The sequence below is a fragment of the Neolamprologus multifasciatus genome, chromosome 12 (genome assembly GCF_963576455.1).
Source record: "Neolamprologus multifasciatus chromosome 12, fNeoMul1.2, whole genome shotgun sequence".
NCBI classification, from domain to species: domain Eukaryota; kingdom Metazoa; phylum Chordata; class Actinopteri; order Cichliformes; family Cichlidae; genus Neolamprologus; species Neolamprologus multifasciatus.
In genome coordinates this window covers 5,645,774-5,670,448 of record NC_140450.1, presented here as the reverse complement: position 1 = coordinate 5,670,448, position 24,675 = coordinate 5,645,774, and the positions used below count along the sequence as shown (strand labels likewise).

The 24,675-nt window shown below is 39.2% G+C and overlaps 1 protein-coding gene across 3 annotated transcripts in view; it reads right to left on the bottom strand.

Annotated features, from left to right (window-relative positions):
- Positions 1–24,675, bottom strand: part of znf608 (zinc finger protein 608) — a 79,241-nt gene that overhangs the window by 41,939 nt on the left and 12,627 nt on the right. For all 3 annotated transcript variants that reach the window (XM_085179925.1, XM_085179924.1, XM_085179923.1), the window contains exon 2: positions 563–833. In XM_085179925.1, coding sequence (XP_085036051.1) covers positions 563–833 — 271 coding nt within the window. The remainder of the gene's footprint in view (positions 1–562; positions 834–24,675) is intronic.

Sequence of the window (24,675 nt, the reverse complement as noted above, 5' to 3'; positions counted from 1 at the left end):
AATAAAAGAAAAGCATCCCCGAAAGAGAGTTTAGACTTTTCCACTTGTCAAAGTAAACTCATGTCTCGCTAAGGATCAGAAAAGCTGCCAGGGCGTTTCAGGCATCTCAAATTCTACTGAAGCATGGCAAAGGTATTTCATTTGCCCGTGCTTGACACTTTAGCCTCTTCACATTCTCACCGTCATTCAGTGCATTCCTGGAAACGCTCTGACTCACTGTAAACGAGGTTTTCTTCATATTTCTACTTATTTAAACCCATTCACAACAAATGACTTTGTTCTACCTCAGACTGTTTCTTGTGTCAAATCAAAACACAGCGAGGAAGGTATAAAGGTTGGAACAATACTACTGCTCCGACACACACTGAATGCCAAACACTGTATCCATTATGTTTTCTTTTTTATGGTTTTTCTACCTTCAAGGCAGCCACTGCTACAAAAGGAGAAAGGAGTATTTAATAGCCCCATAAGTCTGCAGATTCTTGAACGTAACCTGGGTTTTAATGCTTGATGTGCTAAAATTGTGTGTTCACCAGTGTGAGGTTTCAGGAAGAATGCTCACCTTCCTCTGTCTCGTGCCAAACGATACCCTCCAGGTTGACGCTAGTCCCAGGTTGGCAGGGCCCCAAGCAGGCCGAATCACCGTCCAGCGCCCCTGACGCAGCTCCATCCTGGGTGTTGGTGCCGATGGACCGCGTCCTCACCGCCAGCTGCTTAGGGTTTGAGGTGGGCAGGGACGGAGGGGAAAACGAGGGGGCCGAGGGCAGCGAGCATCCAGGGGCCCCGGGGTGGCCTGGAGCTGGGGGAGCTGGGACTGTGAACATGGGGTCCACCTGCAGAGAAGAGGATTCATTAAAGATCAGATTATGCCACTCAGCTTAGTTTCAATATATTTAATGAAATATATCTCCATGATTGAGCTTCCGCTTCTGCTGAAATTAATGGGAGAGAAAGATGAGCAGAAAAATAAGGAAAAGGATTATTAAAGTCATTTTATTATTACTGGAGTGAATCCAGCTGACAGATGATTATTTCAGTGTTGGATAATGCTGCATAATGGAGGCAAGAATCGGAAGGACATTTTAGAAGAGGAGACATTTTCTCCAAATGTCACACTATTCATTATTCCACCCTCAGTCTGCAGTTACCAGCTTCCTAATACTGAGTGTCAGCTAATCATCTCTCAACTGTATCCAGACTTTTAAAAAAAATCATTTTTTCTCACTCGGTCTGGTTTGATTCATCTTCATCTCTCTTTCCTGGCTGGTGGAGTCCTCACCCTTGTGAAATGCAAACATTTCACACTCGTTGAGCAGCTTTTGAGAGCAGAGGCTTGGATGAATGTTTCCAGCTAACGCATACACGCACAGAAGCTGCACATTATAATTAGCTTCCGCTTTTGTACAGAGTGACTCAGAACAATAATACAGTAGTGCAAGAAGATAACAATGGATACATTCAGTGTGATTATAACAACAACAAAAGAAGTGTTTCTGCCAGGAAAGTGCTTGGACCCTGTGGCTTCTGGGGCCAGCAGGGCAGGGGACAATTTAATGTTGCACTCAATCCGTGTAGCCTATCCACCCACTAATTGCTAATTGTGGAGCAGTGCGAACATTTCGGCAAACACAAGGAGGCAGAATGAGACGGAGAGAGATGCAGGAGAGTTTATTTCACGCTCTCAGCATCAGGACAAAAGTAACTGCTCAGAAATATTTGGAAATCACACATGACATATTCAGAATCTTTATTAATATTCATTGTGTGACAACTGTCAGTGTAACCAACATCATCGACCCTTTGAGGGCTGGATTCAAATTCACAGCACACCGGATTTGTTCTATTTTAATATTAATCAATGTTAAATGTGGACATAATTGTGAGGAACACTCCCTTTCAAGCTTTTTGTGTGTGAAAAGGTTAAAAGGAACACATTAGATATTTTAACATTTATAGATTGTCTGTAGATTTTAATGTATTTGAGTCCTCCTGCTCTCTGGGTCACTGGGAGCACTGGTTGACATTACGGAGCTGTCGAACAAAAACGTGAATTTCATCTGTTCAAGATGAGGGTTTGATATAGCAGAGGGATTTCTTTTCAGGTGTTTTTAAGTGTTTTGATTGTAGTAAAATAATTTCCTGTAGGGATTAAAGACATAGTGCCATTTTACAGTGTGATGGCTGCATGCAACCACACAATTGAGATACTTAGGTAATATTCATTTGGTCTTTTGTCTTATGTTTACGTTATGCTCTAAAGCTTCTGTGATCATAAGTTAACTAATTTGATATTTTGAGTTTACCTGTAATGCATGACAGCACTAAGCTATAGCCCAAATGGTGGCATAGACTTTGCTTTGCATTGTTTGTTATTTTATATAGGTATATGTTATATTGATTATATTTCTGCTCTTTCTGAGTTACCTGACCCCCGCTCCAGTCCGTCCTGGTTTGGCTGAAAGAGGAGGCTGAGGGTGGAGCTGGTTTAAATGCAGAAGCCAATAAAGTGGACTGGACCATCTATTGTGATCATGCAGGGGGAATGGGGTTCTTCTTGAATGATGGTTAGCTGTTATCTCTTTAGTTTTTACCTTTGGTGTATATAATGGTTTATTCATTTGCTATATAACTGGAGCTGTTTCTCATTTGGGCAGGTCAGTTTGTTGAGTTATGTTTTTGTTAAGTGACTTTTGAGTAGCGTTCTGTTAAGTTAACCTCTTTTATGGGCCCACTTGGTTCTTAAAAGCTTTATTTTTGTTATTTTGAATTTTTGTAACCATCTTGTCCTTTTTGGGGTATAATAAAACCCATTTTTTTGAAGATTACATTTGTGCCTGTGTGTTCCTGGCTGCTTGGATCATGACATACAGTATCAGCTATTCAGATTTCAGGAATGAAGGGAACGGCAGCAGAGAACTTGTAGCAGCTTTCTCCCAATAGCATCACCTTCATCCACATCAACCAGCTGCTTCTTATACACACACTGAAGCTTCTGATGGGCTTTAACTTCACCTCTGATGTTTAATTATCATTTAGAAACCTGTGGCAGCATGAGGGGGCGCCCTCATGACCACTCAGCATGCATTAGAACAATACCAATATTCTTAGGTCTTCTTCTTAGCCTACTTTGGGTTTAAAGGATCTGAGGAAAGTTTATATTTCACATCACTGTGCACATTCAAACATCAAACCAATATGAGTCTAAATGTAGGAACAATAACACAGAAAAAACAATCCTATTGGTGTATCCATCACCAAGGCTTATTGTATACAAACAGATGAAAGAAACAGTAACATGTAATCTATGCATCGTTTAAAGCTCTGAACTCAAGTCTTAAATTGGGCTGAAAAAATCAAAAACCGTTTCTTTTAGGTCTGCTAATTGCAGAAAAAGAGGGAGCATAAAGGGAGTAACATGTTTTAAAATGTCAGGCAATTATAAATACGTTTTTCTGTGCAGTGTGTCACACAGTGTGTCACTAGCTAAAAGTATAGCTGCTGTACTTGAGACTGAGAGAACTCCAGTCAGAGATGGAGAAAGATGTAAAAAAGACAGGACAAACGACTGCACTGATCAGCGGCATTTGAAACACTGGAAATTTCAAGCTTAGTTGCCATCATGTTGATTGTCTATGACTTATAGTTGCGTATTGTTCATATCACAAAACGTCCTTCGAAACAAACTGAGGTATTAACTTTATGTTATTTAAGCAATCCATGAAAAAACCCGGGATAAACAGGTTCGTTTGCAGCACTGTTTGCAAATTTACAATAAAGTGTTGGACTGGTGCACGGTGGCTGTGATGTTCATGGTCAGATTAGGTTACATCAAGTACAGAACAGATGAATTTGAACTGAAGCTGATATAAAGGCAGCAAACTGTCTGTCAGTGTAGGGGATGAAAATCAGCCAAGATAGCTAATGGATTAAGTTGTGTAAGATCAGCTGATCACCTGTACAAGAAGAAATCTACTGGACCTCACAACAGGAATTATTGTGATTTGTGGTGCTTTTCCGTACACTCAGCCATTGTCACCAATATTAGCGTTCCCCCATGTGCCAAATCCCACTTTAACCCTTGACTTTTTTTTCTGTTTAGGTGTAGAGGCAAAGAAAAACAAAAAATGTTTGTATTCCCATGGACTGCTGCATTTTATCATTATATAATTAAAAGAACAAGAGCTTCAGTTAGCTTGGCACGAAAAAAAGCTGGTAGAAATGTCCTTCAAAGAGCTGCTTTTTACTATTTTGGGTATATTTCAGAGCTTTTTCACTTTTACTTGAATAAAGAAGTTTAATGAGTACTTCAGCTTTAATAGGAGTATTTTTTAACACATGTATCATAATTCTACTTAGGTAACAATTCTGCACTTTTGCCAGTTCTGCAGTGACCTGAAAAAGATTATTTTCAGGTCTGGTTAAACGCCAACATCACCATTGTTTCCCACTATATTAATCAATACTAAATTGTCAAAGAGTTGGCAGCTCGTCTTGTAACCGGAAGGTTGCCGGTTTGAGCCCCGGCTCGGACAGTCTCGGTCGTTGTGTCCTTGGGCAAGACACTTCACCTACCGCCTACTGGTGACGGCCAGAGGGGCCGATGGCGCGATATGGCAGCCTCGCCTCTGTCAGTCTGCCCCAGGGCAGCTGTGGCTACAACTGTAGCTGCCTCCACCAGTGTGTGAATGTGAGAATGAATGAATAGTGGAATTGTACAGCGCTTTGAGGGGTCCCAAAAAGCGCTATATAAATGCAATCCATTATTATTATTAAATTAGTTCAAACTCAAAAAAACAACTCATTAATTTTTTGTGAAATGTTACGAGTCATTTCATATTCATTCTTTGATTCCAGGCTCCAGTGATGTTTCATAAACCCAAGAACATGTTTTTAAGTTCATGGCTTGTGAGTGATCTTAACTACTATCATCACCATAGTTCGATGTAATGAAACCCATGTCAACGGTGCCTTTAAGAGCTCCTCTCTTATCTTCACCACTTATTATAGTCCCAATTACAGCAGCTCTGGGAAATAATTCTGCTGAGAGAGCTGCAGCAATCAGCAGTGAAGGATTTTTCTCGCCATTATGACTCAATAAAGATTACGGGCTTGACAGATATCTCACTGCGTGATATTCTTGAGTGATTTAACGCTCAAAAGAACTTCTTCACCACGCTGCGTCTGGAAGTGCCCGAGAAAACAGCAGCACTTTGTCAGGTCTGACACGGAGCTTTTCTGTAGTGTTTGGTTTCCCAGACAAAGGAGGTCCGCTGCTGTTGTGTTATTATGGAGATCAATCAGTTCCTTGCAGGTTTCTCTAAAATCTGACAAGAGAAGATTTTTCTTACTTCTTTAGAGAGAAAAACAAAAGACTCGAGGGTGCCCTGCACCTTTTTTAGAAATGCCTCTACTTTTTCTTCTACAGCAGACTTCGATACTGCCAAGTTTATTGTTGCAGCTCCAGCGCTGTGGACTGAATGTCAGCAAATATTCAATTTTAAAAGACTCACTTTGGAATCAGGGCCAAAAACTACTGGTTTCAAAATCCATAGTCAAATATGATCATTAGTGTTTGAAGGAAATAGTCTCCCTGATTATCAATCAAAGGTTATAATTCACAAAATGTTATTTAATTGTAAAAAATGTGAAATAGAAATAAAAAGAATTTCATACTTTGGGATAAAGTGTGAAAAAGTATTAGTGGCCTTATTAAAGGTTCTCTTTTTAATTAGGCCTCAGTCAGTAAAGGCTAGAGACCCGGGGGTTACTGCCAGTCACTAGAGTGAAACTGGTTCCAAGATTACGGTTCTGCACTAAAAACTAGAATCATTGCTTTGGTTGCTAGCAGGTTACCTTTGTCCCACATGGTTTGTATGGAAGAAGCCAGCTTGTTTGCAAACTACTCGACAAGCATTAGTGGGACTGTGAAACGGCATACATCTACCGCCGTTACGCATTTAAAATACAAAATATGAGTAACTGTATTCCGTTACAGTTACCGTTTAAAAAGGTGGTATTTAGAATACAGTTACTTTGTTGAAATAGATGGATTACACGGCGGTACTTCCCTGTTTCATATTGTGGCGGGTCAGGACTGTTTGGGTTTTGTTTGACAGCTACGTTCTGTTGTTCCAGGCGGCAGCGTTACGGTTGCCATGGTTACAGGGTGACGCTCTCTCTCTACGTGTTTCCTAGGTGAGAGAGCGTCTTTTTGTTGTTGTTGTGCTAAGCTAATAGGCAGAATGCTACCTGTATAGCTCTAAAGAATGTAGCATCATAGGCAGTGTAGTCCGTGCTGCAGGGAGAATGGACTGCCATACCCGTTATGTGTCTGTGACCGAGGGAGGGAGAAAAAGGAAAAGTACGAGCTGTCATCGAGCAAAAACGGGAGCTGGAAGCATGTAAATATAATAATAACCACTGCAGCCAAGAAGAGCGCCTGACGAGCCCAGTTGTAAGTAAGCTATTAAGACTCGACTGTACACCGTGTTCGTGTTTTCCTCCGAAACAATAAGTTCTGTTGGAGCAGCCTTTCAACGCCTCTCTCTGTCTCTCGCTAGCAAAGTTGACCCACACAACAAAGTATAGCTAGTTTTCGGCTACGAGCCCGACACAGAACCCACCGTATTAGTCAGAGGTCCCTTTACTACGGTTCGGAGCCGCGAACCTTCAGTAACAGTAATAAATCACAGCAATAGTACATTCACGTAGTTGTAAACAGCATAATAATATATTAAGTATTCAGAATACGTTACTCTCATTGAGTAACGTAACGGAATACGTTACAGAATACATTTTGGGGCATGTATTCTGTAATCTGTAATGGAATACATTTTAAAAGTAACCTTCCCAACACTGGACATCATTCACCAGCAAAGTTAAGCTTCTGAAATGTGTTGGTTGGAGTGGTAAAGCAAAATGAAGGCGAACTCTCTCTGTTGTGGAAAAAAATATGTATGAGCATGACAATCTGCCAGTGGCTAAAGATACCAACGGGAGGTTTGTGGTACTACAACAGCTGGAGATAACCAGCAGCGACTGACCAACGATTCAGGGAATACACATTTTTCCCAAGTTGAAACTCCATGTTGAGATGTTGAGAAGTATTCGTCTTTTTAACCGTCACCATTTGCTCAAGAGCCTTCACAGTCTCTCAGACTAACATTAGAAACAAGAACATAGAAACTATTTAAGTGGCTAAAATGACTGATTTGGTCCATTTATGCCTGTTTTAATTGTTGCTTTTGTGTTTTTCATTCTTATAAAGTTTCTTTTATCTATTGCAGACGTCAAAAAATGTAATCAATGTGTCTTCATCAACAGAGCTGTTTTCATCATCACTTTACGCATGCTTCTGCAGCAGTAAACCTTGGTACTCAAGGATTGTTAGCCATGGTTTACTATGAATATTACAAGGCAATGATTATAAGAAGAAACCAGATTATAATGTTAAAAAATATACAAATATTTTTATTATCTGTTCAATATAATACAGAGATGCAGCACTCGCACCTCTTTCTTAAGAGTCTGCTGATTGCTTTTAGAAGATTTAACAATATTTTAAAACAAAACATATTTTATTAGTTTAGAAAACAAACTTGAAACGTGGTGGGCTGGCTCCTTTGAGAAATGCCCTGTTAGCTCTCCCTCAACCTTTGGGTTGATCATCTAGCGTTTGCTGTTCCCAGTGATATACATCGATTATTCCATGAAGCGGGACACTGTTGAGGACAAAGGCTGATACATGGAGCCAAACTGTGACATGCATATATTAAAGTGGCACAAACACTTATTACTCGTCCTTCCTTTACTACCCGAGTGATTAATAAGTAGAAGAAACTCACCAACACTTGAGTTGCCTGTTTAGTTTCTTGGCGTCCCTTGCAGTATCTGTAATCCAGCTAGTATGAAAAGCTTTGTTTCGGCTGCGTACTGCACAGCATTTATGTTAAAACCTTGATAAACAATGCAAATTTATCATGCAAAATAGCAATAAAACAAAAGGCAGATAATCCTCTGTGCTTTCTGAAACCGTCTGTTAACTCCCACACAGCTGCTGACAAAGACCACACAGGACTTCTTCAACCAAATCACAAAGCAAATTAACTATAAAAGAAGAATCACGATCCCCGGTGATTTCTGTTCTGCCGTTAACGCCTTTTTTTCCTCCCTCAGATACCCAGAATAACAACGCTTGGTTGCAAATCACACGGCAGCTACAGTCGACCAGGCTGCAGACTCACACAGCAAAATAACAATAAAAACACAGGCCTGCTCCCTTGTGAGTCAGACGCTTCGAACAAATTATCCTTTCTCACACTGTTTCTTAATTAAAAAAATCCTTCAACACACACACAAATATAACACACCAGAACAGGAGAATCTATTAAATAAAAATATAGGCTTCAGTTTAAATCGCAGGTTGGCTTAGTTTCATATGATCTGTAATGATATTACTTAATGCGCTGGTATTATTCAAAAATACCGTACACTAAGATTAAGTGAATAAATAAATACATACATAAGGTCATTAATTAAATATGAAATAATAATGAAAATTCACTCAGGGCTCTTTCTTAGTTTGTGGCTCGGCTCAGGTCATGAGCTGATTTTGCTGTGATTTCCCAGATTAAACACCAGGTTATCTTTTGCTTTATTTTTCTAGTCAGATGATTGTTCTGTTCATAGAACCTGATCTGTTAAATGCACTGAACAGGGATCCTTTTAAATGTCTCGGTAATATCATTAACACAGTTGCGTCCAGTACAGTGCAGAATGGCATAAAATACAACACTGGTTTTCATGTGAAAACAAAAGCTTTCATAGGATCTGTGAAATGGAACAGCTTATAGAACCACCTTTTGCAGCAACACAGTCATTTTCTGTATGACCTAATCAGTCTCTCCCATCTTTGGTCTTAAAGATGGCCTCAAATTTCTTTAGTGTACAGAGGAGTTTATGGACGACTAAAAATTTCAAAGGTCGTGTGGCTAGAAAGCAAGCCCAGATCATCACCCTTCCACCGCCATGCTTGACAGTTGGTATGATGTGTTTTTGCTGATATCCTGTACTTGGCTTTTGCCAAATATGGCAGTTTGTTCAAAAATCTTCGCTTTAATTTTGTCTGTCCTAAAGACATTTTTCTATAAGTCTAGTAGTTTGTTTTCAGATGCAACTTTGCAGACTTAAGTCGTGCTGCTACGTCTGTTTTGAAAGCTCCTGACAACCTTTGAAAACAGGCCATAGTAGTTCAGTCTTTTTTTAATTGCAGTGTCATGACCTTTAACAGCTAACATGCTAACTGAGGCCTGTATTGTTTCTTGGTGCATTGCTAGGTCTGACCTTGGGTTAAATTTGCTGGGATGTGCATTTGTGAGAAGATTGAAGCGTTGTGTTAATGCATCAGTCTTTCTAGAGCTGCACTTCTTTAAAGGTATTTGACAGCAAACTGTTAAAACCTCTGCTTTTACAGAAATGGTCACACTTGCTGATTAGGGGTGCAACGATACACAAAATTCACGGTTCGGTTCGATACTTTGGTGTCACGGTTTGATATTTTTTCGATACAAAAAAATATTCATGCCTTTTTAATTTCTCATTTATTAAAATTATAAATATATATTTTAACTCAAAAGTACAGTTTTTAAATTTAATGTTGCTGAAACAACAAAGTAATAAAAAAAATAAATCTATCTGATCGAGAAATCACTCATCTTTGGAAAAAAGAGAGTTTATTACAGAGAAATGTCTCTTTCCAAAATAAAAGCTATACTATACGCTTCTTCTGGGCTATATTCTCAGCAGCATATTAAACATATCAGGTCCCCATAAGGAGAATCATGTGCTAACGGCTGTCTAAATGACTCCGGTAAAGTTTGTAGCATGCGTGCTTGTTGTTTTTGTCTGCTTCCACTTTTCTTTGCACTAGGATGATGTCGGAGTAAATGTGCAGTCATATTCGTTGTGTTCCCACTAGTGCTGTCAGCGTTAATCTGAAATGACGTTAACGCCACAACACGGCAAATCTCCGTTAACGAGCTACTGCGTGGCACATCCAACATACTTTTAGTTTTATCCATGACTCGCTTACCTTCAGGGTCATACCTCACATGAAGACCAAAATAGTTCCAAACGCCACATCTGAATTAGGGTGGGGGAGGTTCAATTTGCCATGTTGCAAGGTAGGGATGGGTATCGTTTAGGTTTTATCCGATACCGGTGCCAAACCGGTACTTTTGAAACGGTGCCGGTGCTTAAACGGTGCCCAAACCGGTGCTTAAAGAATGGAAAACACAAAATTGGTCCAAAAACCTCTCATGTTCAGCTGTTTTTTTGTAAAAAGATAACAATGTTAGTCTTTTCTGCAGGTATAGGGCATATATGGTATCACTCTGGGCTGGAAGCAGTGCTTAAACAATGGAAAAAACACAAACTTTGTCCAAAAACCTCTCATGTTTAGCTGTTTTCCACTTTTTCTTCGGTCATTTTAGCCTTTTTGGCCAGGGTGAAGGGAGTATCTGCCATCAAACAAGAAGACAGCCGCATGTAGCTATGATGGTGTTTGCTAGTTCACGTTACATGCATTAATTTAATAACGCCGGTTAGCTTACTCAACGTAAATTACACACGAACAACATTAAGCTACTCACGCAGAGAAGAACGGCTGCTGCTGCCATCATCATTTCTGCTACACTGGCAGGGCTAGGTTCATCGGATTTAAAGTGTGACCTCCTTTGACAGTATCAGCTTAAAGCACTTGTTGCAGGCTGCTGAGTTTGCATCTTTTGCTGTGAAGTACAGCCAGACTTTTGACCGCTTTGCCTTGGGCATTTTTAATCTGTAGCGCTGCTCTAAAAGAACATACGTACCTGGACCCGCCTACTATCCTCCAAACGTAAAATGATTGGCTAGAATCTAAAGTGTATCATTCCATACCAGTTGGTGGCGGTAATGCACCTTTCAGTTGTTTGCCAACCGCCAATAGAAATGTAAGGAAGAAGAAAGTGTATCACAGCTCAGGAAACAAAAGCACCGAAATAAAGCACCGAAATGCGCGCTGCTTTTCGGTCTGGTTACTACCGTTTATGTCAGAACCGGTGCCATGATGGCACCGGATACCGGTACCCATCCCTATTGCAAGGGGAGCTTAACTTCTGTCTCGCTAGCTTGCCCTGCGCTCAGTGAATCTGCGTTCGACTACTCCGCCTAGGCTGCACTGTCGAGCGCAGATCCACTGAGCTCTCAACACAGACAGCATCATCAGAAGGAAAGTTGGTAAAATAAATTAAAAATTTTGTATTGTTCATACATATGCATACCGAACCGAAAGCACTGTATCGAACGGTTCAATATCGATACGAGTATTGTTGCACCCCTATTGCTGATGATCAGTTAATCTAGTCCATTTGATTAGCAGCACCTGAGTAACTCTCAGAATTTTTCACATGACTGTAAACAAACTGTTTCATGTATCATAAAATTTGCAAAACTGTGTGAATGTAAAAATATATTTTTATATACAAAACGTATATGTTTTATTGTCAGGCAGGATTATTTCAGCAACTCTGGGAACTAGAAATGCAGACATATCTTGACTAGAGGTTCCTACAGTAGCCTTTTCTGTAAGTTGAGTTATTAAACACTTATCAAGCAATCAAAAAATAAGAAACTCGTCCAGTAATATCAGAGTTTCTTGAGAGAGGAGAGCTGCATTCTGAGGCGCTTTGGAAATGGTCTGTTACAAGGTCAAAGTCAAATTAATTTTATTGACTCTTCAGATATTCTTTGTCTTAAATAGGCACAAGTTCAAGTTTTGTAAATAGGACTTAGTAACAGATTAGGGGCGAGCAAAACAATAGTTAGGCATTTTCTACATCACCAGCTTGTCTGCCAAAGTTTTATGGATTTTCACACATTTCTGCACTTGGCTCAGTCTGTGGCAGTTTACTTACTGTATCTAAATCAGCCCAACCCTGCTTTAGACAGACTTTGCTTTTGGTTTGCTCCATAACAGCATATAAAAAATGACTCTATAGTGGTAAAAGCCTGCGTCCAAAGTACTAAGAGTAGAAAAACAATACAACAACATACAGTACCTCTGGGAAATAGAAAATGCAGACATATCTGTTACCTGTTGTTAATTCATCAAAAGATCAATGAGCTTATGCCACAGTGAAGCGTCACTTCATTTGTCCTTCACTTCACTACTCTGCATTCACTATTGGTCAGAATTTAATCAAACTCACACAGAACAATCACCTAATGAGCGTAACGGGTCACGCTAAATGTGTCAAGGTCAAAGTTGTAACATTTTACATTTAAAATAAGTGAATTTCATTTGAATAAAGCGTTCATCTTCCTGCAGTCATATTGCAGCTATGCATGGCTTTCCTCTGAGTAATTCAGGTGTGCATTTTTTAAAACTGGACATGAATGCAAGGTCGATAACACACTTAAGTGCAAAGGATAAAGTGCTGTATGAATATGTGCGTGAAAATGTTGAACGTGTCTAGTAGTGGAGAGTGCTTTAAGTGGTGCTTTGAGATGAGAAGTGCCACATCAATGCCAAAACTGGCATTCGTGTGGCATTCGGTTTTCTGACCCCGGAGTTCTGTTAACATAATGCAAGTAAATTAAAAATAAGGTACAGAAACATATGCTGCTCCTTTTGTTGACAGCGGATGTGCCTCGGTGCTTGAAAATCAGCATAGCAGTGCATCATTGCGTCCAAAGAAATTCTAAAAAGTGTGATGTTTCTGTATTAAAGAGTAAGATAGAGTATTGTTGATGACAGCAGTCACGTTGACCTGTAGATGAAATGGCTTGCGCTCATGATGCTGATTGGTTGTGAAGACTTTATGTTGTGAATCCACTCCGGTTCCTTTCTTCTATTCTTAAGTCTTTGTTCTCCTCCCAGGAACTGACTGAAACTGCATCGCCGCCACTGCCTCATGCTCCCGCACGTGCTGATTTCGCTTGTGTTTTTTCGTAAGTACCCAGTATCTTTTTCTGTGATGCCTTCTGTGTCTTTAGAGAACAAAGATCAAAATAAATAAATAAATAAAATATGAAAAAAAAAGAAAGCGAAGCCCGAGTGTTGCTGCTTGAACTAATCCACACAGGAGCACGAAGTATATCCAAATAACACTAAAATATGCATGGACCCTGGAGCTGTGCACAACACAAAGTCTCTCTAGTTCTCACTTTCCTTCAGATGATGCCCATGCTCGTTTTTCCTCTAAGAGTCAGATTCAAATCACCAGACAGTGTCGAACCATTAAAAGGGATGTTTAAGCATTTCTTATTATTTCTTCTTAATATTTGCTATCTTGAGATTACCAGAGGGTTGTAATAAGAAGCATCTTCCACATAGTTGGGGTTGAGCTTTGAGTTAGCTGGTTCCACAAACTGTAGACGAACCCAGTCAGAGACAACGAGTACCTTAAACTTTAAAATTAAATATTAAAGGCTACTCTGTATGATATCATAGCATGACCATGCTATAATATTCCTTTTGTGTTTACATTGTAGCATGGTAGCATGGTCATATTATAGCATGACCATGCTATAATATTCCTTTTGTGTTTACATTGTTGGTAAAAAAAAAAAATGTGGGTGGTAGATGTTATTTAGATGTTAAGAAGTGACCATTTTAGCGCATTGTTAGTTGTTCACTTTGCTTGTATAATTAAATTTTTGTGCATATAAATGAGGAATTATTCTTGATAAGATATTCTAATAAATTCTAATTTGACCTTAGAACTGAAGAAGCTTCTCGGATGAGAGGTGAAACGTCTTCAAGCAACTTAAAGAAGTCCAGACGCTTTTCTTTGCAAGCTCCTTTGACTGCGATGACCTGGATGACTGAGAACCTTCACAGACATCTAATGTGTCACATTCTAACAAATGTGACACAGCATGCCACATCTATAAATGTTTAACTTGAAGGTGACAAACTGTTTCCACTCTGAGAGTGAAGCAACATAAATATTCACTTAAAAACTCCACTGCAGCCACTGATTGATCACAATAGGCAACACGGTGACTTCATAATATCTGATATCTATATCTGATACTGTAATACAGATACACGAGCCTTCGAGACGTAGTTTGGTTCCTCAACTCCCGACTGTTTAGGAGGAGTTTGCAGACAAAGAAATAAACAAACAGACAGATTCTGTTGTCTGAGAGATTTTGTGTAATATAGTAAAATATAGACTAAACAATTACTCAGTCTATAATCGATTCAGTGTCATTCAGCTCTGTAAAGCAAACTTGGCATCAAATTAGGACCAAACACAAACATTTTTTATTTTTTATTTTTATCTACATGCAAATTTTCTCGACACGGTCATGCAAACCGTTACTGCACAGCTTCCTTCATTGTTGTTATCGAGGTAGGCTCAACAGGCTGAGCAGATGGTTGATAAAATAATCTTTTTTTAAAAGTGGCATTTCTAGCTGCTTTTTAAACCAAAACTCTTGTTATTTGTAACATGACCAAAATAAATTAGCATAATAATTTAGCAAGTTAAGAAGAGAGACACTTTTATCACAATGAAAACTCAGGATTCAACTCTACATACCTAACCCTAATGCTTTAATTTGCCTTGCAGTACAACTCTGTGAAAGGAAGCAGGTGACAGTGAGACGTGAAATGGTAAAAAGCTGACACAAAAACAATGAGGTTTCATATTTTGGGCTCTTTTATGAAGAAAGGAAATGATTCAGGTGACATGCTGTTGCCTTGAAACCCTGAGCTGGTTTAGAAAATGCTTTGTGATGACTGTTAGCAAGAGGCCAACATTTCAGAGAGTACTGATTACACTTATATCTGCTAACGTCCATGATCAGTTAATGTGCAAGGTTATTATGGTGAACTAAAACTAAGCTAAAAACTAAAGCTAGGTATGCACAAACATTTTAGTAAACTTAGTAAAAATTAAACTTTTAAAAAAAATGAACACTAAATGAAATGACTTTGTTAACTAAGTAAGTGAAACAAAATTAAAATATAGAGAAAATATCCTTCATATTGTTTGCCTAATAAGGATCTGACGGGCGTGTTTTTTGAGACTTTTGGATACAAAACTATAACACCTGCTTTCAAAAATGTCTTATTTTAATACAATAAATACAATATGTAAGTGTCACAGAAATGGCTTATGTATAAAGAAGTTTAATAGATGGTTCCAGCAGTTAAAATGTTCTTGCTTGTACATTTCTGTGGTCAATATTGTAAGGGTGTGTTTATCTTGTCACAAAGAACAAGTTTTGTTACACCGCTATTATCGCGAGGTTTGGGCGTGATAGTATAGGCTGTGAGCCCACGTTTAATAATCACGCTAAGGAGTTCAGCGAGCTATCTGCAAAGGCCTGAGTGGTTGGTCTACCAGCTGTATAAGGTATTTGTCATTTGCCATAACTGTATTGTAATATTGTAAATATTTGTAATGTATGGTGTTCTAATTATTTTATGTTTTAATTTAGAATGAACAAGACTGTAAAGGTATTCTTCTAAGACCTCCGAAGTGGCAGGCGGCCACGAGGTAATTTGTTGTTGTTAAAGCACAAGTGTTACTTTTAATAGACTGAAGCGCTTAAAGCCTTTGTGTTTTATGTTTGTAGTTTTCACGGCGTTCAATAAATGCAGCGAAGCACCCGTCTTGAAGAAGCCGTGCCTGTGTTGTCATTTCGGAGTTACACAATAATACTTAAAAAGACTAAAAACTAACACTGAAGATAATAAAGATTAAACTAAACTGAATGTTTCAAACACTAAAAGCTAACCTGTCATGCATAAATCTGAAAAAGAGCAATTCCCCTTTAATTTTGTGACATTTGACACTGTTGGGGTGTTATTAAAACTCTTTACCAGATTTATACTCATCTCCTTTCTGTCACGTAATAAATTTAAATCGCATGTTAAAACTCATTTTAAGACTATTCCAATACTGCGCCCCTCTCTCAGACTGCTAACTTGCACGCTTGCATGTTTTCTTGAGTTTCCAAGAGTAGAATGGGAGGCAGAGCTATCTCCCAGTTTGGACTCAAGAGACAAACTGAATCTCTGCTTTTAAGTCCTCCTATTTGATAAAACCTGGCGTGGATCAGGTGACCCTGAGCCATCCCGTAGTTATGCTTCTATAGACTTAGGCAGCTGGGGGACTTCCCATGGTGCACTGAGCACTTCTTCTCTAACCCTTCACTCTTCTCCTTTCACTCCCTTATGTTTATTTGCCACTCCTGCGTGTAATTCATTTTTGTGTTTTGCCTTGCCACAGTTTTCTTCCTGTTTAAAAGGAATTTCTTCCTCACCACCATCTCCAAGTGCTGGATTACATCAGATCATCTGATTAGTGGGTACTGTGGGATTTGTGTGTTTGTGGTGGGGTAGGAAGGTTCTCCTTATCCTGCCTCCTACCCGTTTCCCCTGCTCTCCTATTTCTGGTACCCCTGATATAATCCTTGCCTGAGCCTTACTGTATTGTTTGTCTCATGAGGGATGATATCAAGATAGTCAATTATCCAGTAATCTATAAGTAAAACTTGAAACAAATGATAAATAATCGCATTTTAATGATGCTTTTCTAGGCAAATGAGGCACACAAAGTGCTTAACACGGCAAACCATGTTCACAAATCCACATATATTTTATTGCATAAATGCACCACTTTCGATACATATCAGACACGGTTCACTATCTCGCCCAAGGACACGTCATGTGGGCCGAAGAAGCCAGGGATTCAACAACCTGCCTTCCAATTAGTGGACGGCCTGCGCAACCTCAGCCGCCTCTTGAAATACGCCAATCACAGCATCACAGAATCAAATCAAATGACTTGATTCATTCGATCAAAATCCCAAATCAAATTTAATAAATTTCTATGAGATTATGCCTAAATTTATATTGTTCTTGCCTCTTGTAAAAGAGGCTTCAGGGGCTTCAGGGATCTCAATAAAAGCCGTGTGTCAATTTCACCCTTTAAATCCACTTTGGTGAAAGGGAGAGGATGAGGAGGAGAAGAGGAGAAAGCAAGCAGAAAAATCTGCTGCAGTTCAAATAAAGCAGACTCAACTTTAATGTTTCCTCCGACACACTGGAGCTTTGTGTCGAGGTTGAATCACAAATAGCTGTCCTAACTGGCATGCAGAGCTGGATTTACCCAAATTAATCAGGAGAGGGAGGCTGGGTGGTGAGAGTCAAGGGAGCCAACTGAGTTTTCCATTAATTCTCGCTCTAAAATCTATAATTAAACAAAGAGACATTTTTTCATCTTTGGTTTTCATGTTTCTTTTTTCCTCTGAATCTTGAATCGCATTTTTAAGCGCCCACAGAGCAATGCGGTTTTTCAAAAATGCCAAAAAGAATTTGAATCAATCCAATTATCCCTCCATCTTTTCCTTTTTCCGCCCATCCATCAATCCTCCTTTTTCCTTTACCTCCTTTTCGTTCTCATCCCTTTTTCTTTTCTTCCTTTTCCTCTGCTTTCTTTGTGTCCTTCCTCCCCTCTCCCTCCTCCCCTCATATTAAATCCCTCGGTGAGCAGCCTCACTGATGTTTTTTTTCCTCGCAGACAAAAATCATCTCTGTCTTTATTGTCAAGCTGCTGAAAGAGGAGGCGTGTGTGTGCGCGCGTAGACAATCTGTGGTTTATCGAGTGTGTGTTTGCGTTTGTGCTTCACGCGTGACTGTGTGTGTGTTTTCGCGAATAGTAGCCATTTTTCCCATTTTCTCTCTCCAGCCTTGCTCATCTCAGCTCTTCCTTTTTCAGTCCCTCTTCAGCACACACACACGCAGACACGCACACAAAAACCACTTACCTTCCTATTGAATGACAAGCCCTAATGGCATTTAAACCAACCGAGTGAAAAACAATGGACATTACTCACCGCTATAATAACTCCTGCTCCAAAATATCTCAACCTCTTTCTTTCCTTCAACACTGCTGCTGCACAATCAACCATTAACAATAATTACATTAGCACAATTCTGCATAAATTAATCTCCCCGAGTTGCAGTGTTTGCAAGCAGCGTTTTCATAATGATGTAATTATAAAGCATCTGAAGTGAAGCAGACATCACACGCTCTCAGTGTGACGGCTGATGAGAGACTCCATCGGGGGAAATGTGAAACCTTAAAGATGGCAAAGATGATTGGCCAGTGAACCATTACTTCCAACTCAGTAAACAGCCTGTGCATGGGAGCTATTATCCTTTCAAAAAAGAGATTGTAATAACATGGCAACCCCACATGTGACAACCAGATGTGGCTTGCCAACCTTGAATTGCAAAAGCAAATATGAACTAAAGGAAATCCAACGGCCACCGCACTGTTTTCAAGTAGGAAGATTAATTACCGCATTTGCAGATGCGTGCAATTTATCATTTTATTGTTGGACTGAAATTTACAGACTAACACTGCTTTTGTTGCATTAATGTAGCTATCAAAGGCCTCTGCGGATTACATCTAGTGCTTTAGACACCAATAAAACACATCTTGTTAGCTCTGTAACAGGATATAAATATAGTGGTTCACTGGATTAAAAAAAGAGCACAATGGTAGAGCATAAACAAGTCGACAAAAATATAACTGTTGAATAATCCTGGTGGTTTCTATGATATCCTTTGGCATCCACAGCATTTTGTGTTTTTAAGAGTTAGTTACAGTAAGAGGAACATTGTGGTTTTGTTTAACTAAAATGATTTGTATAACATTTTGTGCAAGTGCTTCGCAGTTTCAATAAAAGCACAGATTAAAGACACGTGCATGTGTCTAAACATACAAACACACATTAGGAGAACGAGAGCCAAAAATAATGGGCAACCACTGGTTGGCTGAATCAGTGGTCATTTAATACAGACCACTGATTGAGCTGACCTGACAGGCTGCTCAGAAGTTCAGGAGCCTCAAAAGCGTGATTGCCTCTGGTTTAAAAGGTTAGAGCAAGGAATAGTTAAAAAACCCTGATCAGACCAGACCAGGAAGGCTAACTGATGGAAAAAGGTCTGAGCAGGTCTGCTGTGTAGACTGGAGCCATGTTATTAATAACATTTTTAAATGAATTAGAAAAAAGAAATGAAGGGAAATGATAATTGGGGTGATGTGTTGTGTGCTGGCTTGTTTTTAATGCAGCTGAGCTGCTGCATTCTGGACCAGTTAAAACAGGCACTTAAAAAGTTACTAACAGTTATCAAGATGAGAGAAAATGAAAGTGTGTACTAAAAATTCCACATTACTGAGTGTCAAAGGTTTGATTCATGCAGAGTTTCTTAAATGAAAAAAGCAAGACTGGATGAGCTTTGAGATGTGAGTTTCAAAATTCAAATGTTGGTCACAAATAATGTCAAGGTTCTTAGCAAAAGGGTTTGATGGAGCCGATGTAATAATTGCCATGCTTTGAGAGTAGGGCTGCCACAAATGATTATTTTGATAGTCGACTAGTCACTGATTATTTTTGTGATTAGTCGACTAATCAGATCATGCATCCATTGGATGTAAAACATCCAGCTTATTGCACCAGCAGCATCTGCTCTTATATAACTATCATTAGCTTACAGCTTTAAGTGTTTAAGGTATGTGCTAACTAAAAATAAAGACAAGATGATAGTTTATTAAATTTTAATGAAATTTGCAGATTGTTTCTGTGAAGTTTAATAAACTCCTTGCTATCTAAAATATAACAGGACACCGGAGTAAATTCTCGAGCATCTCACACGTCTGATAATCAGTTGTCTGCTTGAGGTTTATTCAGCTGTGTAAAAACTATAACTTCTCTCAGCCAAACCGATTTACTCAGGAACAAATAAAATACTAAAAAAGCCAAACAATAACATTTTTAAGTTATCTAAGTGACTTATATATGTTTAACCTGAGTAGCAAAGACGGGGGTGGGTTTGAAAACGATTTGCTGAGAGTCCGATGTTCTCACGGCTCTAGTGAGGCTTGAACCCCGGTTAGCTATCGAGCTAGTGGGTAACAGACGTCTCCGAAAACGTCGGAGCGCTTTTGAAAATATGTGGTGTCTTGATAAACTGAGCAGATATTTGATGTTTACACAGCTACATTCTCGCCTGAAAATATGTTAAACGTTTATTTTGTGACCCAGAAAGAATAATAAGAGTAATATTAAAACTAACTAGCTGCCGCCATTGTTGGAAACAGAGCTGGGCTGCGCTATGAATTCTGGGACACAGATTCTTCTTCTTCGGGATTTAACGGCAGCTGGCATCCTTGTACATGCAGTGCTGCCATCTTCTGTTTCAGTCCGTTATTACACTCTTAAATCCTACTACTTATTCCTGCGTCTTTTGTGATCTTACAAAGCTTCAAAGGACGCGTAGACTATTAAATCAGTCGTCGACGATTTTGATAGTCGATGTAATCGTGACTAGTCGACTAATCGTGGCAGCCCTACTTGAGAAGCTGTTTGAGCCGAAAACGAGCACCCCAGTTTTTGCCATTATTGCGATGGAGGAAATTTAAAGACGTCCAGTTGAAGCATTCACTGATGTTGTTTGACTGAAAAGAAAAGTACAGCTGTGCATATTATGTGAGATAAACACATAATAGAGATGAAAAGCAATTTAGCTGCAGCCAGTGGGACATTAAGTGTAGTTAGTCTACTTGCCTATTCTAGCTGCCCTGTTTTGGTGGTGATGTACACCAATAACGTTGACATTACCCTGCTTAACCTTAAATCCTGCTTCATAGCACAGAGCTGTGATTCGCTGCCCTTCGTAAACATACGATTTGAGCAGCAGATGGGTGTGGCTTCTGTGCTCACAGCCGGATCTGTTTGCCTGAGATATTCACTCTTTATAGAGAGCCAAGAGTAGAAAAAAAGTGCCCGAAACAGTCTGAAGCCTGACCTTTTGATGGAAATTACTAGTATATATGCTGACCTCATTTAAGACGTTTTCTTTACATAGTATGTACGACTAGAAAAAGGGAAGAGCACACAAACCACATCTCCAAAAACCACATCCCCTGATTTGCCATCATATTGTTTGAGTCAGATGAAAGCAGCTTTAATCTGATTTGGATTTGAGCACATATGAGACACTCATTGCTTGAGTCAAAGAGCGACTGAAGCATCCCCCTGAGTGCAGCCGCTACAAGATGTTTTAGGAAAGCTGCAGTTAAATAAAATATGAAAGGAAGCGAAGAAGAAGACGATGTGAGGTGATTCTTCGACGAGTTTTCAGGTAATGACAGACGGTGGGAGGTGAGATTATGATGCTGTTTTATTTCTGTGTTTCCTGTGGCTTTGGAGGCTTTGATGAATGGATGCAAAGGAAAACCTGCCAGCCTGCAGAGCAGAGCACGTGGGCGTACTGTCATACCATGAAGCCTTTTTCACTCTGTTGGCACTGATACTTTGATAGCTAATGGACTCTCGGTCCAGCCTCCACATGAGCTGTTCTAAAAACACCCTTCACACTGCCGTTTGCTCGTCCACTTGCTCTCCTTCTCTTCTATTCAAGCTTCTGTCCAATCAAGTAAAACAGAAAATCATTTTCCTTCGGTCTGCATCAGGCTGATTAATCAAAATGCCGATAAACTGAGCCAATATTGGCATGTAGTCAGACTTACCTAGCTTTGATTGATTACATATTTATTCAAGCTGATCAATGATCTTTGTCAACCCTCTCTCGTTGGGAAAGGAGAGCAAATAAACATGTGCTGTGATATCACTCCACAAATTTCTGTCTGCAGTAATGCCCACAGTAACGACAGCGATGGAGCTGCACCCCGGCTGTGCAAAATGATTGACAGTTTGAGCTCACAGTAACAGTTTTGTTGTTCTTAAAGCAAAGGTAAGGCTTCAATAAAAACAATACAGCAAACAAAATCATGTGAAATCGTGATTCTTTGCTTTGGTTTGTTTTTTTAAGTGACACTCCTGAAATTGCGTTTTTTCATAGACCTTGTGTAAAAAGTCAGAGTTGTACGAAAGAAGAACCGAAGGCACCTAAATCTCATAAATCATGCAGTTTTTCTATTTGCAGTCATGCATTCAAGTCTTGTGGGTTGATCTTTGTTTAACAGACCGATGTACTACCTTTTGCTAGAGGCAAGGATATAAGATGCAGCAGTACAAGTCATGGCCTGTGATAAACAAGACAAAATACAAACTGCTGGAGCTTCTCCACTCTGGCTCTGCGTGCTGGCTTTGTGGATCTATGGACGCCTCTGTCATCATATTGTAACCACAATGATATTGCGTTGTCCAAAGCTCAGTTTCTGGCCGGTCATAGGGGATGTAAAGTCATAACAGATATATGACCACAATATCATATTTTAAATGCCTAATAAATGTGTAATAAATAAATAAATAAATCTAGAGGATAAAATGTACATTTAAAGGGTAAATCAATCCCAGGAACCCATTCTTTTGGATGTGGTTCTGGAAGTTTTCTTTTAAAATTATCTTTTTGAATCATACAGGACTTTCTCCACAAAACGTTTTTCACATTTATTTTAAAGGTGCCATAAAATATTTACATTTTGAAAAGAAACTGAACCAATAAAACTAAGCCTCAGGGCTTATTATTATTATTCCCCATTTTCTGACCTATTTTTGATCCTGAACTTGTCTTGTTCGATGGAAAGAAGTTAATATAGAAATTAAAGGAGTTGACGAGGAAGTTCAACAAGTTATGCCTCAATCACAGGATGCTGGTGAAAATCCCGTGTTGGCTGGTGAGTGGTTGCTAAAGGTTGCCAGCTCTACGGTGAACCTGGTCACTAAGAGGATGCTGTACTAATAACTCCCTTGCGATTTCTTTGGTTGATAGCAGATTGTTGCAGCTTCCTGTCGTTCACATGCATGACAACTTGTCTGCAAACACTTGCTAACTAACCTCTAAGGCATAGGTGTCAAACTCTGGCCTGCAGGCCAAATTTGGCCCGCAGCCTAATTACATTTGGCCCGCGGAGCCATACCAAATTACTATTAGAGCTGGCCTACTGGTATTATACAGCTAATATATATATTGTTTAGTATTAAACTTTGCTTGTTCCATATTCAGTTTTTCAGCAAAATTTGTTTGAGTCCATAAGAAAAGATTTATTCTCATATCTGGTGGAAGATTTGTTTCCCAATAAATATTAATGTTAGCCGGCGACTTTGTTCCAGTTTTGAATTTTGGCCCACTGTGTATTTGAGTTTGACACCCCTACTCTAAGGGGTAGCTAAACTTGAAAAAGCAAACTGGAAATGGAGACCATTCATTTTCAAAGTATGTTTTCCCTTACCCTGAAATTAACACATTTAGAAAGGCACAGTTTCCCACAATTTCACTGCCACTTAGCAAGTAGTTGGCAAGTGTTTGCTGTTGGGTAGTATAAATGTTTTCCAAGCAAATTGTAGTTACCAGACTGGTCTGTAGGCCTGCATAACTGAAGCCTAAGTAAACAGAATGAAAGCAAAGAGGTTATCAATGTACTAATGTGTCAGTGTGAGTTGTGCGTTAATGTCTGATTGGGGTGCGTAACAAAAACCGTTTAGTTCTGCTGACATGCTCATTTGCTTGGTGTTGAATAATAATAATGACATCTAATGAAAGTGCAGCTTTGCTAATTTATCGTTATTGAAGACACTGATGACTCTGCCTACATGTTTGTTACATTTCAAACATGCTTCCAGGTTTTGCCACTCTTACTCTCACTGATTTATTCCAGCCTAACAGATTCAAACCTCAAACCTTTAATTTCAAATAGCTTTTAATATTTGACACAAAACATTTTCATTTAGACTCTGAGGGTTTTGTTTCTTGTGGTTTCACAGTCACCATGTTTTACGGGTAAAAGCTGATATTTTTAAGGACTAGACAGCTAAACTCCTTTGTATTATATACCTAACTTAAGGCTGGAGAGTGGAACTGAAGCATACTAATGTAAGTATGTGTTTAAATAAAGAAAGCAAAATTTTAAAAAAAGGAATTCCAAGGTCACTCGCTTATTTTCAAAAGCTTCTAAAGCTTCAGATTTTCCTCATATTCACAAGGGGTCTTCTTCTGCCTTCTGCCTGTCTGATTTCCATGTTTTCAGTCAATAGTCTCCCGTCAATCACAGCCTCGTGAAGCTAACGCACAAAACCAAAGTAAAACTCTCCTGCCAGTACTGCTTTCTGCTAAAGCACTGAAATTACAGCTGGATTTTACGCAACAAAAGAAGGAAAAATAAATATTTCTCAACAGGGTGAACATATCAAAGTCTTTTCTACAAATGGGCGATGATGAAATTTTGCACAGTCTCAGTCTGCAGCAGTAAGCGCAACTCATCTGCAACACAACACGTCTCTTTGCAACAGGGGACTCAACTCAGCAGGTTGTCAAATGGATGTATTCTGGTTATACTCTTATATAAAAGCAACATTACTGAGCATTTGTGTCACTTTGTGGTTAAATTGCCATCCGACAGCAACTACATCATTATTTGTAAAGAGATTTCTGAATTTCTGTTTGAAATCTGTGGCGTCCTCGCTGAACTCTGAATCTAAATGAATGTGAATTTCTGTTTAATGTGATTTCTTTTTTGTATGTAGAAGACAACAGTTTTACAGATTTGCAACAGATGGCATCTGATTTGGGATTTTCACCAGTTTATCACAGTTAATTGCAGCATTATCACAAATAGATTGCATGCAATTACCAAACTGACCCCAATA